General features: G+C 40.2%; 3 protein-coding genes and 1 pseudogene across 3 annotated transcripts; 3 read left to right on the forward strand and 1 right to left on the reverse strand.

Moving 5' to 3' along the window:
- Positions 1 to 1145: 1145 nt before the first annotated feature.
- LOC103715205 (uncharacterized) lies at positions 1146 to 2416 on the reverse strand. The gene is made up of 4 exons (XM_008802761.4): positions 2249 to 2416; positions 1961 to 2134; positions 1730 to 1855; positions 1146 to 1334 (listed from the first exon to the last, which is right to left on the reverse strand). The coding sequence occupies exons 1-4, from the start codon at positions 2252 to 2254 to the stop codon at positions 1278 to 1280; spliced, it is 363 nt and encodes a 120-aa protein (XP_008800983.3). The 5' UTR covers positions 2255 to 2416; the 3' UTR covers positions 1146 to 1277.
- Positions 2417 to 8269: 5853 nt separating this feature from the next.
- Positions 8270 to 9817, forward strand: LOC103715206 (uncharacterized). Its single transcript, XM_008802763.6, has 2 exons — positions 8270 to 8407; positions 9163 to 9817. The coding sequence occupies exons 1-2, from the start codon at positions 8303 to 8305 to the stop codon at positions 9481 to 9483; spliced, it is 426 nt and encodes a 141-aa protein (XP_008800985.4). The 5' UTR covers positions 8270 to 8302; the 3' UTR covers positions 9484 to 9817.
- A 458-nt stretch (positions 9818 to 10275) lies between these two features.
- On the forward strand, positions 10276 to 10884 carry LOC149751590 (putative lipid-transfer protein DIR1 pseudogene; annotated as a pseudogene).
- Positions 10885 to 15515: 4631 nt separating this feature from the next.
- STOMAGEN (stomagen) lies at positions 15516 to 16390 on the forward strand. The gene is made up of 3 exons (XM_089926377.1): positions 15516 to 15644; positions 15774 to 15835; positions 15946 to 16390. Exons 1-3 carry the CDS (start codon positions 15563 to 15565, stop codon positions 16138 to 16140), a joined length of 339 nt encoding a protein of 112 aa, XP_089782503.1. The 5' UTR covers positions 15516 to 15562; the 3' UTR covers positions 16141 to 16390.
- Positions 16391 to 16565: the final 175 nt, after the last annotated feature.

Genomic DNA, 16565 nt, shown 5'->3' on the forward strand with positions numbered 1-16565 from the left:
TTTAGTTTTATTTAAAAATTATTATTGATTTTGTATTTAGCTATTGATTATTATATTTTTAGTTATAAAATAATAGCAAAATGCTTGACCGGAATTGAAAAATACAATCCCAACCTAAATATTACTTGTTGGTCCGAGTCATATTTGGCCGGGAGTTGATCCATATGACTCGCTGGGTTAAGAATCTTTTCCCCGATCTGAACCGATCTAAATAAAACCTGATCAAATCAAGGTCAAGCATGCTGTTTCTTGCCCCGACCAATTTGCAACCCTAAGCATATAAGGGTGCTACATATCCAGTTCATATGACAATCCACTGAGGAGTCTCAAGAGACAAGCTTTAGGCCTCAAAAGTAGACAATCAAAGCTTTGCTTATTCCTGGAATCCTTGAGAAGTTGATCATTTTTCTTCACAACAACACTTGCGTATCATCGACCACATGCTAATTATCCAGGTCCAAGCACCAGTAAATACACCATCAAATACTCAAACCAATAATCTCTGGTTGCTGGGTTGAGAGATGTGACCACTGAGTTAAATCCGAGCTCACTACTCTGACAAACTAATTTTGAACAATGTTTGCAAGAATGCCTGCATTGCTTTCATGAAATGCTTGACTCACAGTGGATGCAAGTCACCCAAAAGCTTCTCAAGGATTTGCAACTGGTTGAAAATAGAAGAAGAGTTCTGTTCCTAGTAGAGTTCCAAACGTTCCAGCTCTTAATTTGCTACCAAAATCAAGTTAGGTGACTGACTTTAATTTTCAATCAGCTAGATGTGTACAGAGGAAAGCATGAAATGAATAAATGTCTCAAGTTTCAGGAAGAAAGAAACCCTTTTTTTAACATTTAGTTATTAGCTTACAAAATATTATAATTTTCAATTAGTTTCAATTAGCTATTAGTATGAATGAACAATTTTCAATTAGTTATTAGCTCTTAACTTTGAACTTCGCTTCTCTAGACAACATCATTTCCCCATCTCCACCTTTAGTGTTAGGTTAGAGTTATGTGAATATAAACAAAGGAAATAAAAGCAAAAATGTGCTGTAGATGAAGCAGCAAATAGATAAATACAGTTGCCTTTATGGATTGATGAATTCCAATCTCTTAAAATCACAAAAAAGTAGTACTAGTGGACACTCTAACAAGTCAGTAATTTCTTCCATTTCCTCTTTAGAACACTATATAATATCTTACAATATATCTCACTACACAAGGATCAAAGATTGGAGGTACAAACTACAGACGCAAAGCACCACCACAGAATAGCCCACTTAAGCAACGCAGTTCAGGCCTAGACACCGAGCCCACAAATTCCACAGCAACTTCTTCTGCAACAAGATAAATAGAAGAAAACAAACAAGCATGAGGTCTCTTAATTTGAATATGCCAAATTTTTTTGGCCATAGTTTAAAGAGAAAAAAATAAAAATAGAAGACCCTCATAGAAGAGTTCCACAGGAAATCCTGAAAGCTAATGTGGATTCTATTATTTGTTCCTTGCTCTAAATTCTTGCAACTTGGGCTGGTTAAGCTAACATCCAAGCTTGAACCCAACATCCAACCCTAGCTTGATGAACCTAACATCTCATGCTTGAACCTGAACCCACTCCAAAATTTTGAACTTAAATACAATTTGTGTTGAGTCAAATCAAATTTTGGTCATGTTCTATGTTGGCCCAACCCAACCCAACTTATGTTTCAAAGTTCAAAATGAGAACACTTGCCTTCTTAGGTGCTTGATACAAGAGCTCTGGGGGTATCTTGTACAAGTCCTCGTCTACAGCCTCTGGCTTCTTCCTCTCCTTCTCATACTGCTTCATTCCTTCTCTTCTCCCTCCTCCCTTCTTCCTCTGTAAAGCAAGCAACAACATTATCACCCAAAATAAGAATCACGTTTGTCACAAAAATTCCAAAAAGAAAACACTCTCATGAGAACTGTATGTAGAGTTACTGACCTTTCTTTGATGCTGTTGGGACACCACCTCGAAGAGAACCTTACCATCTCCTCCAAAGAAGTGAGCTTGGATCAAACCTGCCCCTTTCACCGACTCGAAGTACTGGGCGAACCGGGCCTCGTCGCAGAAATTCCAGCTCCCAAACGCCGGGACCTGCCGCCACTTCTTCCCACCCTACAGCCAAAACTCCACCACCATTACAAAGCCCCCTCCCTACTTGTTGCCACCCAAAAGAAAAAGAAAAAGAAAAAGGCAAACTCCTTCATAGCTGATAGCTTCTCCACTTACCTCCATTAACTGAGCACCAGCAAAGGTAGTGAGACAAGTTAGAACTCAGGAATGTGGTGGTGATAATAATTAAAGTGAGGTAGTTCAATGGAATGTGGAGGGTGGGAGGATGTCCCTGCCTTTATAATGGGGACACAGAGAAGAGAGCTGTGCATGCTTTAAGAGGAATGGGTGGCCAAAAGGAGGCGGTCTGCTCGTGCTGATAAAGTATGAGCTTTTCTACTGTTTTATGTGGTGGTGTTTATCCTAAAGAGAAGCAGTTTCTGTTGCCCATGTCTGCAGACTCGAGAAAAGAGCAGGGATGCGCCATGACCCAGGAGGACCCAGTGCTCTTGACTCACGAGGGGAGCTCGGTTCACGTGAGCACTGACCCAAGGTCCCCTTTTGGATTTTAAGACGCAACTGAGACCATGCCTCAGTCTTGAAAGATGTGTGTGGGGACGATGAATTGTGTTGCCTTTCGGGTTAATTATTTCTAATGGAAGGTGAATGGAGTAGTTGACTGGATCGCTTTTTATATGGCTCAGCACTTCGAAGATTGTTTATGGGACCGTTTCCTTTCTATTATATCTTATCTTCCGTTCATGATCCATCTATTTTTTTTAAAAAAAAATGTGTGCATAGTTGTGGAGGCATAGATGAAAGTTATTATTTAGGTTTCTTGATTCTGTGTAAGTACTTAAGATCGATCCAACGAATAACCGATGAGGACTAAACATACACCCTGCTCACATGCTCCCTCTGTTAAGCTCTAGCATCCTCGTTAGGCTAAGAATCCAAATCCATTTAAATCTAATCACAAACACCATCATCAACCCATGATCAGCCTCCATAAATTTGTGCTACAGTGTTCCCTAGTGTATATAGATCATGGGCTGAGCCAGCTCTAATATCAATTCTGTTACAACCCAAGACCTCACCCAAAAAGCTAGCTGAAAGGTATTATTCGGGTTCTTTGATCCTATATAAATACTCATGATCTACCTAATGAATAATCGATATGGGACTAAACACACGCTCACATCGGTCCTCACAAATAAAATCATAAAAACATGAAATAATATCATGTAATCTTTCATAGCTTTTTCTTGAATCTATACTATATTTAATGTAGGGAGCACAAAGGATGATTAGAGAACACAAGTTAAAGGAGGTACCAATTCCAAAATCGATGTTGTAGGGATGGACATGCAGAGGTGGAGATGTAGTCCAAGCAGGGAGGATGGGTGGGACGAGAAGATTAGAGTAAGAATGATAGTTGCACACCTCAAGATTAGGCAGTGGAGAATTTAGTGACATGAGATGGCATGAACACATTGCTCTAGTGTTAGTATAACCCCATCTAATTAAATAGGATTTCAATTTCTTCATTTATAGATAACTAGAATTGGTTATTATAACTGATCATTGTTCTAACCTTTGTGAAGTTTTGATTTACTAAAACAAAATACAAAATATAACTTATATACAAGTGGTTATTTAGGCCACATTAGAGGGACAAAATCTAAAATAGTATTTATCGCAGACTCGCCTAATTAATTGTCATCCCTGTATATAAGTAATAGCAAATGCCCAACAAAAATTGACACATGGAATGAAGAAGGAATATTTGTTGATTTATAAACCTTTTTTTTTCTTTTTGTAATCTTTTTCGAGAAATAGAATGGGAGGAAACCTAGCTGAAAAATGAGGAAGGCAGGACTTGAACTCAGATTGCTGGTACCAAATCCCCATGACTTGACCAGATATATAAAGATGAGACTAAGGTTTGTTTACATCTAATTTTTTTGTCTCCCATCTCTCATCCCCATGTGTATGTGTATAGGATGCTTGTTTGCTTGAGTCATGCTGTCAGAACCATCAGTGAAAAAATAGTTGGTAGAGATCAGGCCTTTAAATAAATTTCTTGACTGTCTGCAGAATATGAATCTGACTGATCTTCGATACAGACTCTTTTGGAACAATCATGCTCCTAGGTTGGGACAATAAAATTGAGATGATAAGTTAATCTTATGGCACAAAATCAGCTTAACTATAGTTAGATGTATCAGCACAAGACTTCACCTCTATCCAACTCTGTCATCAAATTAAGTGATTTAAAAAATGTTCATATGAAATTTTGTTTATATTGCTTCATGATTTTTTTTTAGATGAAGGTGGGGAGGATCACCTGCGCTATTATTACTTGGATTTTGGTGCTTGAAAATATACTATCCAAGATTGGAATCCATAATCTCTCATTGCTAGACACAAGGATATGATCTCAGAGACAAGTCCAAGTTTCAAGAATTTCTTTATTAATTCTTTGCGGACGCACGTCATATGGAAATGAGTTTATAGCTTTGCTAAGAAGATTGAATACTTTTCTAGAAGTGCATTATAGATTCCAGGAGAAAGATAAAACTACAAGGACTGCCTGTTTATGCAGCTACATCCAAGAGTAGTCTAATTCACCAGCTAATTAATCTGTTTCTTGGGCTCACAGACAATGGTTTATATAATTAGGAGTAGCCTTCACCCAAATATATCTGATCCATCAAATCAAATTGAACCTTGTGGTATAACCATGAGCAAACTTTACAAGCAAAGTTTTTTTTTTTTTGTTTTTTAGAATGCGATAGAGTTATTCATCGCTAGATAATTTTGAATCAACATGTCTCATTAATTTACTAACTCATACAATTGACTGACTATGAAATGAGCAGACCACCTCTGCTTCCATGTTCTGAGATCAGTTAATATGCTTACATGTAACTATCTCAAATTTGGAGCATCTGACAAACCATCACCAGCTATGATATTCCGCTCTTCCATGCTTTAATGAACTAAATGATTCGACTGTCTAAAGCTTAGACACTCAAAAGACCCCTTCATTTTCTAATATACCTGCTTTTGTAACTAGAAAAAAATCTCTTTGCATATGGGGGTAAGGCTTCATATATCCAACCTTCTCTAGATCAACAGCGATGGGTGCCTTTCGCACTCGCCGCCCTTCGATACCTGCTTTTGTAAGTGCCTCATTAGAAACCTAGTAATATTCCCTTACAAGCTTTGTGCTGCTCTTCTGAGGTTTGCAATGCCTCATTAGAAACTTCTCTGTTAGCCTTGTTTCATTGGTAAACGTGACTGCAGCAGAAGATGTGAAAGGCTTCCCTGTTATTGACCTCTCCACCTTTAGATAAAGGTGGTCAATTGCCTTTCGAGGAGGGGCATTCAAATTCTATCACCCACGGCTCTCAAGCTTTTCTAAAGCTTCCAAAATGATAAAGGCTAAGAGAAAGAAGGAAGAAAAGATAAAAAGCCACTTCAACAGTACAAAACAGCTAGAACGACCTGAGAGAGGGAAAAAAAGCTACTACAAGAGATCAACACCATGATTCTTGCTTTAAACTTCGCTTCTCAGTGACGACATCATTATGAGCCATGATCCATCTTCCCTTTTGATGTGAGATTGGACTTCTTGGTGAGATTAGGAGCATCTATAGTGGACCAATCATAGTAAATAATAGGTCCATAATAGTGAACTCTCAATAATGCATTGCAGCTAAAATCAGCAAATTTTTTTTAAAACTAATGACCCTATTGTTAAACTGAAAAAAAACCCAACAAAAACCTTTTCTTAGCTCACTGTAGTGGTCTTCTTGATGCTCAATCTTTTGATTTAGAAAATTCATGATATGCTATCCTTTGTTAATAAAGCTTAGGTCTGCTGTGATCAAATCTTGAAGGTGGTCATCACTATGTATATATGAAAAGAACAGAAAATTCTTATTGGAACCACTCCTAGAATGAATTCCTTGGGAACCTTTATAGTAAAATGAATATATAGATTGTGGTTGCGCAAATATTGCAAAGCTCTGGTATTTGTTATTGCTTTTGTGAGCAAAGGTATTTGCTATTGTTTAGAATTGGACAATAGGGAGATCTCTGTCCATGCCAATATTATAATAGTAGATGGGGGGAGGAGGGTGAATATTAGAATTAGAAATAGAGAAACAAAAACCAGCCACCATTATTACACAAAAATCATCATGTCATTGTTACAAAAACAGAGTATCTCCATAACCTCTTCCCTTACCTCCATTTCCTTGGTACCGAGCCACCAACTAAAGAAACAGAAGTGATAAGCAGGACCCAAGGATTTAATGGTAATTAGAATAAAAGATAGATAGTTACAAGGGAATGAGAAGAGTGATATGCTTTCTTTAATAGCAATGTGGTGGCCAAAGGAGTTGGTCTCTGCTCGTGCTGATAAAGTTGAAGCTTTTCCACAGCTTTGTATGATGGTGTTTTGCCTGGAGGACAGCAGCAGTGGCAGTCCTGTTGGTTACGCATGGAGTGTGGACAAAAGAGAGAAGGGATTGGCCGTGGCCCATGAGGGCCCGCCCAGTCCTCTAGGCTCGCAAGGGGCGGCAGATTCACGTGAGTACCGAACCAAGGCCTCTTTAGAGTCTCTAAGGCCTGAGTCCTGGCAAGCTGTCATGGCTTCTTGATTGGGGGGGGCCCAGGCTCGCACCTGCCATACCCCTTGGCTTGTTTTGCGTTTGAAGTGTTGGAGAAATCAATAAGTTTTGCTATTAATTATTAATATAAACATGTTATAAGTTTATTTGTTTAATGTTCAATATCAGTGAGTAAATATTTAACCATTATGATCTAGTAATCAGAATTACCGTATTGAAGATTACTAATGAAGGTGTATCTGTTCTTTAAAATCAAGGCAAATGGAACTGCATAACAACACTAAGCTTTGTTATGTAGCTCCTTCATGGACCATGGCTAATGTAAAGTGTTAGCTACAGGATGGTACTTCATGGATACATTGGATACCTACATAATGTTGGACTTGAGATCAATCATAATCCGCAAAGCCTGTTCATCACTGAGTTATTGGTTTAAACTTGTTTAAGTTATCATTATTAAAAGTTGCCATACTAATTTTTTGAATAGTTTAATTTTCGATCTCCACAGGTGTACTTATGCTTATATTAATTAATTCATCTGACTTAATTATTATACTAATCTTGTACCATGCAAATGATTATATTTCTTTTTTTTCTTGCATATAATCATGTAAATGATGATATACTGCAGAGTTAGGCATGTCTTTATTTAACACTTTTGCCAAGAAGGACTCGCAAATATAATGCATGGCATGAACAATAGACATAAATCAAACCCTAGAACTATGTGTACTGACAAATGCAATCCAACTTGGATTCAATCCTCTCCTATTATTTTGTTTCCTTTAGAAAACACTAGTTGACAATATCTGACATCGGCAAGTGGCTGCAAAGAGCCGTCCGGCCCTCAGGATTCTACGGGACACGTGGATGACAGGTGGACACACGTCAGGGCGATGCCGAACTCGGGGCCCACCCACCCAAGCTGTCTCCATGCCACAGCCACAAATTTGCAAACAGATCCCTGCGTTGTTGTTTGTTTTTTTTATTTTTTAAAATTCTTCAATACGTGTACAAATATATTTAGTAAAATTAAAAAATACAAGTTCGTAAATTACCTGGAGCAAGCTTACATCTTCTGACAACCACATAACGTCCGTTCGTCAAGCATGTCGCCACCTGCGAAAGGTGACGGCCACTCATGACGCGAAGGGAATGCGACGGAGTTGTGGGCGCATAGAAATTTATATGCGGTCAGTTCGGAAATTACGTTGTCCCGAAGGGAAATAGGTCCCAGCGACGTCACATCATCGTCAACTATGTCCTAGGCGGGCCACATATTCGGCGCTACCAGCAGGTGGGGCCCATGCGTTGGCTGCTTAATTTCTAATAAGTGGGACCAGAGAGGACCCATGCTGGAATTATGTCCAATATATGTTCGCCACGTGGCTAGTAGTTAGAGACCTGGGAGGAAGCATGCAGTGTAAACTAAGCAAAAAGGTGGTGTAAACTTCGTGATGTGATTATATATTTGGAATAATAATGATACATATATAGGTGGGTGACGGGAGAATATTTTCTTCTCATAACAATAGTCCAACCAATAGCTATAGGCTTTAGGCACTGATATAAATACTAGCTCACCTCACGCATGCACCAATCTCAGTCATCCAGTGCTTGCTTGCTTCGTAATTTCTCAGTTTCGAGTTTCCAACAGTTCAGTGTCTTAGATTCTCTTGCCATGGCTAGTGTTGAGGTGAGCCATTTAATTATGTTGGTTTTGTCACCACACATTTTCACTGGCTAGTCAGCAAGTTGTTATCATCTCTTCCTCCAGAAGATAGTTTAGGGTTGATCAATCATCCCTGGATTGATTAGTTTCATTTGATTGTTCTTGAGCATGGTAGCATTCCATGTCTTGCATCTTTGTCGACCAGTTTTAGTTTCAGATTCTCATCCACACTAGTATCAAATTTGTTGTCGCGTGTTATTGTTACCATGTTGATTAGGATAATTTTTAGTTTACTATCAGTCTTACTAAGACTTATTTTCCCCAGCACTCTAGATTTATGCCAAAAGATTGGTGCATGAGATGTAAGAATTATTACACAAGGTGGTCTAAATTATCATTAGTTAAGACACTTCTTCTTATCATTTTAATTCAGGTTTATATAGACTACTTTCTTTCTTATATATTAAGCTTTGTTCTTCCTGCCGATTATTAATTTACAAGTCCTGTACAAATCGTAGTTATAAAAATTAATCCTCCAATCATGGTACATCACGATTTTTGTTGTTTGTTGTTGTGAGATCAAGCCCACATCCAATTTATCTGAAAAAATGTTTAGATTGGCAAGGGAAACTTAACAAGAATCTTCGGTGACCTATCAAAGAGCATTGATCACCAGTCCCATCAGCCAACTCTCCACGTATCTCAACTGGACACCTTCCATGCATGCATAAAACACACCAGTTACGGGTCCCATTTTTGAGAAAAAAATTGTAACGCAGGTGGAAACAGCTTCAGCTGCCACTGTGGAAATCGAGGCTCCTTCACCTGCTGCCAAAGAAGTGGTCGAAGCCGAGGTCCCGGCCGCAGCCGCAGAAGAACCCAAAGTAGAAGAGGAGGCAGCACCAGCCAAAGCAGAAGTGGTGGAACCTGAGGAGAAGCCAGCAGAAGAGGAGAAGCTCGAAGAAGTTGCTTCCCCAGAAGCTGTTGCTGCTGCAGTGGAGACTACAGAGGAAATGAAGCCAAAGGTAGAACCAATAGCAGAACCAGAAGCAAGTACAGAGGAAGCCAAATCTCCTGAAGGGGAGAAAGAGTGTGTTTAGAGTTTGGTGAGTTTTGTTGGGATGGAAGAGAGATTCAGATAAAGCTTAAACAGAGGGATATGCAGAGAAGAACAGTTATAAGGATTGATGTAGATGATAAAAAAGAATAAGAATGACATGAAACTACAAACAGGGCAAGGGTTCTGGGTATCGTTTCGCTTAAGGAGGCCGTTTGTACTGCGAGTCGATGGGGTGTGATTCGGTTTGGTTCATATTTACTCTTTATTTGAATTCTATGGTTATAAGTTTTTTTTAATTATTAAGAAATAATAAAGTAATGCACTCTTAGACGGTTTTTTTTTTGGGGCGTGAGACGTGGTTTATTAGCTAGATGCATGAGAGACTCTAATTATTTTATTTTAAGAAAAAAAGTGAAAAATACAACACACTCCATTATTGTTCCATCGTTGTTATATGCTGCTCCATGGCCGTCGTCAAAAAACGGACAACTATCAAATAAAATAATCTTGTTTGCTCTCTCTCTTTTTCTATATATTTCTACTGATATAGTTGTCTTTTATTAATATTAATATTAATATTAATATTAATATTATTTTACGATGGGCGAAGTGCCAGCTGAGCACTGAGAGGCTGGCTCGCTATTCAACCCACCACCAATCCTGGGCCTCCAAAGCCCATCACCAACCCGAATAAAAGCCCCGATGCGTTCCTAATGCAGCCAAAGGCCACTCACGGGCCTCCAAACCTCACCACAAGTATTAGATATGTCATCACAAAGGTTCTTCCACTCCACAATCCAGCAACCAACCATCGAGGCCCCAGGATACAACCATGGCGACCAAGCAAGTCCAACCAAAATGGTGGAAAAACTTAGGAGTGTGGCCTTGGGCACTGGCTGTAGCCGGCCGTGTGGTGCCCTGGAGATGGGATTGGTGTCTGGCGTCCCGGGGATTTGTAATATGACAGGACGAGCGGATGGCCTGCAAGCCCTGCACCAGCACGGTGAAACTCGCCGAGAAGCCGGCCGACGCATGCTGCCTGGCGCTCTCCCATGCCGACCTGCCCTGCCTCTGCGCCTATGAGAACTCCAGCATGCTAACGTACCTTGGCATCGACCCCAAGCTTGCCATGGCATGCAGCTCCCGGAAAAATGCAACGTCCCTGCACCGGCACAGTGCTGAAAGAAGGCAAAACATTGTTTGTTATTCGCTACATCAGTGGAAAGTTGCTGGTAGAACTAATTCCAGTTCTGTAGGAGATATGACAATGTTGGCGCTGTAGTATTATTTCATGTTTCTACGTACTCTGGGAGGCTTGAGATGTTTTTCTTCTGTTTCATTAGTGCATGGCATGGCATGGCCTATTTGTGATGCATTGATGGGCTTGTAATTTATGGCTTTCTGAGTTTTCCAGCCAGTGCTAGATGCCTGTGATTTACGTGAGCGGAGTTTGGATATTTGTGATCATGTGTGAGAAGGTATCAACTCATATGATTGTAACAACCAACTCGAAACTGGACCTAGTCCATTTGACTGGCCCAGATATATAAGAGTTGGCTCAGAGAAAAAAAAATAGTGCAGAGCTGGCCTGTTCGACTTAGAGGAGCTAGGAGCCCGTCTCCAGAAGAGCTAGGAAAGCTAGCCTCTGCCGGCTATTTAAAGAGGTGGATCTCTCCCTTTCGATCCACACCGAATATCTCAGTTTTGGGTCGTGGTTCGCCGGAAATTGCCAAATATTCGTCCGATGCCTTTTCCACCGTTGCGTCCTAAACGCCATCTGAACCGAGGTAATGTTCCTCCCTTCAGACAATCCTCACCCACGTCTTCCATGATCATTAGATTATTGTTTTCGGTCGGCTCATTGCCAGATTTTGGTTGACAAGAGGAATATGTTCTGGTTCCCCTGCTTTCATTGATTATGATCATCTTTCTTCCTTTTCTGGCCATCCTTGCCACTCGCGCTCGTCGTCGGGATCTTCCTCTGGTCCCCCACGGCAGCTGGTAACCTTGGTTGGAGCTCCAGCCACCGGGATGGCAAGATTCTGTGATTTAAAGGATCAAAGCCTAGTTTAGAAAGACAAGGCACCAGGGCTGAATGGTTTTCCACTGGTATTTTTCTGGAGGTATTGGATGCTCATCAGGCAGGATGTGTTAGAGGCTGTTCGACAGTTCTTTAGTTCAGGTGTGATGTGTGTATACTGGAAGAGAATTTTTGTCACCCTAACTCCGAAACGGCAAAATGCTACAGAACTGTGCCACTTTCGGTCGATTAGTTTGTGTACTATATTGTATAAGGCGACGGCCAAGATATTGGTTTCCAGATTGAGGGACATCCTTTTAAAGCTTATTAGTTCTGAGCAAGGAGCATTTGTACGTAGGTAGATGCAGTATTTCTAATGATGTTCTAATTGGTCAGGAATTTATGTTTGAGCTCAATAGGGCCTTAATTCAGAGGAGTTTGATGGAAATCAGTTGGGACCCTGTACATCGCGCTCTACAGGACTTAGGTGATCAGTTACTGTCCGCTGGGTGACTGAGGCAAGGAACTTTAGTACCATTGCTACTGCCTGAGGAGAAAAGATTAAGTCACCTTCACAAAAAACAAAGTGTCCTAAACTCATCCATCTTATCAGTTGTGGTCTGTGTGGATACTGTTAAAGTACATACGATCGAAGGCAAGCTGATCATCTTCCAAGCGAGACAAAGAAACCACACATTTATCATCCTTTACAAGCATGGGCCAACAAAGAAATGGATTGTACCTGATGAGGAAGCCCTAAGTTCATGTGATCCCGTTCTTGGTGTCCGGAGATCCAACGACAGGTGTGATGTGACTCTAAGATTATGGCTGATCTCAACGGCATGCAGCTACTCGAACAGTAACCAGCTCGTACTACTCTACGAAGGAAACAAAAGTCTCACGCAATAATTGAATATTTGATTCTTTTACTTGGGTAATTGGTAGGAGTGCCATTGGTTCATGTTGAAGTGAGCCAGATCATGCTTTAGCAAGCTTTGAGCGAGGATCAAAGGTTTTGCCCCTTACAGTTAAGGCTGCAAATGGGTTGGACCTCGTATCCCCTTATAGTTAACGCTGCAAATTAATGGGTCGGATATCCGACCCAAGCCAAATTTTAGAATCTGTGGGTCGGGTTGGGTTCTAAAATTGGACCCGAATCATTTTCTGGGTCGAATCTGGATTTACCGAACGGATCCGAGCCGATCCGAATGGATCCGAAGAGAGAGAGAAAGAGGGGAAAATGCAAAAGAGAGTTTTTTTTCTTTTTTTTTTTTGCACGAGCGCGTGGGTCGTGGCACTATTGATCCGTCAGGACTTCCCCTCGATCTATTACACTGTAGATACTTCTGGTGTCTCGGTCGCTGGCTTTTTTTTTTATTCCTTCTGTTTTTTGGTTTTTGTTTTTTTTTAACTTTTGCAGGGAGGAAGTGAGGGAACACTGAACTGAATATGGGTCATGTGCCAGTTTTCTGCAATGGCGTTGGATTTTGGAAGAAGGCCGGGGAATTCTTTTGTCCTCGTGAGAGGGGATCTGGAGACACCAAGTTCCGTCCAATTAGTCATATAGATAAAAAATAGTGTCATATGAAATTTGGCTTGTAGACCGACTTAGTAAGTCATGGGTCATCTGTTCTGACTGGAGGTCAGTTGGGTCACCAGCACCTCATAATTATGATATGACCAAATTAGATTTGCCCAAACTCTTTCCCAAAAGCACAAAAAAAAGAGATCCGATTCAGATCCGGATCCGAACCCGACCCCGATCCGACCCGACCAGATCTTCAACCGGATCGGATTTGGGTCCAAAATTAGGATCCGAACAAAAAATCGGATCAGACCGGAGTCACTCAGGATCCGATCCAACCCGATCCATTTGCACCCCTACTTACAGTCTACTTGATGGGATCTCTCTTAGGCTGCCAATGGATGCTGTTTTGGCTGCTATGCTGCTGCTACTTCGGCCTTTGTCTGCTTTCGTTGATCCTGGGATACGATCTCCAACTTACTCTTCAAGCATTCCAAGTTGAACTTTGATACTGTCGTCACAAGGATTTGCTGTTTGAATGCTATTTTTGATGCTGTTCTTCATGGTTTTGGCAATCCCTCGGCGCTAGATCTGTGACTAGACTACTGATCAGGCTGAAGTTCTCTTCTTTTGTGACTCTTCTGTTTTGCTGTTCTTCGGTGACGCTGCTATTTCTCTTCATTACCTACACTTCTCTCTTTGTTCTTTTGTAATTAATTTTTCTTTTCTGGTAGACTTATTGTATTCTTTCTTTCACCTAATAAAATTCGGTGACTAATGAAAGCATTCCTTCATTAGTCTCCTTCTGAAAAAAAAAAAAAAAAAAAAGTGAGCCAGATTATGCTCGAGTCATAAGTTTTGTTTCAATTAGATTCCAGCAAGCTCAGGAACGGCCAACAATATTTGTTGATTATAACCTTGCTTGGAGGCACCGCCAAATTAGAGCAAGTTATGTTGGAGATATGGTTCCTAGAAATTTTTAATAAATATATAAAATGTTAATTTCAAAAATAATACAAAGATAAATTATAAAAATCAAAAAACTAAAAATAAAGGTATGCTTGGGATAAGGCATATGAATATGTACACTGCCCTAAGAATAAAATTCATTTTTTTATACCGGTCTATGCCGAGACCATCCCTAAGGTATAATGAACCTGGCTCGGCCCAGATTCTGGATGGTCTGACCCAATCAACTATCTTTCAGTTTTCCTAAAAATAAAGCAAGAAAGCTTCAGGAAAATTGGGAAAGGAGAAGAATGAGTGAAAAGAAGTGAAAAATGAAAGATCTCTCTCAATAAGATCTATTTTAGGTCTAATTTAATGTACTCAAGTCCTAAAAAATGTTCTCGATCCAGATAACTACGGAGGAGGCCCATAATGGCCTCAATAGCTCTCTCTCTCTCTCTCTCTCTCTCTCTCTCTCTCTCTCTCTCTCACACACACACACACACACACACACACACACACACACACACACAATAACGGCCCTGCTAAGTGCTGGCGCCTCATAATGGCTCAACATCACATACGTGTGATGATCCATAATGTACATATATGTTACAATGCACAACTCAGCCAATAGATAGAGATTTTAAATTTAAATTCAAATTAACTTCAAATCAATTTGTAATGCTTAGGTTATGGTTTCAAAGTTAATTGCGAATTAAAATTGATCTGTAATGCTTATGTTATAGGTTGAAATCAAATTTTGAATCCAAATTCAAATTCAAATCAAATAAGATGTGTGGCCAGGCTGAACGAGCGTGCATTTAGTCACAACCTATCTCTCCAAAAGCCCGGCTTGGACTTGGAAGAACTAGACATCGATAAATACAAAAGTATTTATATTTTAAAATCCAATGCGGGAAACTTGCCAAAAATGAAATAAATAAAATTTTATTTAAAAATTTAAATCTTTTCTAAAAGGAAATAAATATTTTCACCAAGTTAGGCAATTCTAAAGCTCAACTTAGTTGCTGATTGAGCAGAATTTTGCTGAGCCAACGTATAGGAATATGAGCTGCTCACAAATAGCTTCGATCCGAATCTGATACGAATATATATAATTTTTCACGAATCTGTTTTTTGAGATAAAAAAATTGATTTCTATTCAAAAATAAAATAATTTTGTAGTTCTATTCGACCTGATCCACTGAACCCGTCTTGTCTATATGTACGTATATACCCGTCTAGCTCTGCTTTGAGGCAAGTATGGGATACAAGTAAAGGTCTACCCGGCTCATATCCGGTCTATAGCCGATCCCTTGGCATCCTTGGACATAAACAGAAAAGAATGGAAGATACTGAATTGATTATATAGATTTGGAGATGACGCATGGTAAATTATTGTTGCAGTTTGGTAACTTACAGTATTCGCTGGAATCAATCCCAAGAGAGCACTCTCTAGAGGGACCTGGCTTTGTTTGCTTGCATGGCTCTAGCAACAGGCATTCTACCATAAATGGACACTGTTCCCCCACTGCCAAACCAACCCCCTCTTATATATCCTCTCTTGTTTCTTCTCAAAGACCACCTCTCATCTCCTATCTGCTGCCACTAGAAGCAGCAGTTATGGCCATAAAACCTCCCACCACCAACACCTTCTCCCTCCTCTTCTTCCTCTCCATTCTCCTCGGGACTCTTTGCAGTTCAGGTAATTGTCATATAACTCTTCCTGCCTTCATCTCCTTCACCCTACCTTATTTAAACTAGATGAATTGCTTCCTCTGGCTTTAACTATCATTTGGTCTTAGAAAGCTTGGTTTCTTTCGCAATCTTGCAGGCTCTGAAGCACGACATTCAGCCTCGTATTCTCCTACACTGAAGAAGGAACCCCAATCACAGGTGAAACTACAGAACTCCAAGGAATGCATTTATAATTCTCTAACTCGAGCGAGTTATTGTTAAAGAGTGTTTTTTCCTTTATTCTTTTGGTGTAATCCTTATTCATATAGGGTTCGAACAAAGAAGGGTTGTGGAGATGGAGGGATATGAGTGCAAGAAGACTGATGATAGGCTCCACAGCTCCAATCTGCACCTACAACGAGTGCCGAGGGTGCCGATTCCATTGCAGAGCCGAGCAAGTCCCAGTGGACGCTGGTGATCCCACGAACAGTGCCTACCACTATCGATGCGTTTGCCACATGTAGAGAGGGACCATTAGTGAGCCATGCTTTGGACCAACCAAGTCAAATGAAGAGGGCTAGGGTTCTACAGATCCAAGCATTTGAAACCTATGTGGTTGAAGGCTTAGAAGAGTTCTCCATCTTTAGATGTCTCTCTCTCTCTTTTTCATTATTTCTTTTTGTGTGTTGTTCAGGTTGTTGTGTGATCATCTGCTGCCTTTGTCTAAGAGAATGTTTGTTCTGAATGATATGAAAACACTGCATTTTTATTTTATGTGAATAGTTATATCACAAAGCTTGATCTCGGTGGGGGGGGGGGGGGGGGGGAGGTCATATCATTAGGTAGAATTTTTTGGGTCTTTGTGCCCTTGCCTATAGACTGACTCTTGTACCAAGGTGCAGTAAATCCATCTTGGGAAAAATGTTTACCGAACTTCTCAGATATTTGG

This window comes from Phoenix dactylifera, chromosome 11 (genome assembly GCF_051530095.1).
Source record: "Phoenix dactylifera cultivar Ajwa chromosome 11, Ajwa_hap1_PhDact_Kaust_v1.1, whole genome shotgun sequence".
NCBI classification, from domain to species: domain Eukaryota; kingdom Viridiplantae; phylum Streptophyta; class Magnoliopsida; order Arecales; family Arecaceae; genus Phoenix; species Phoenix dactylifera.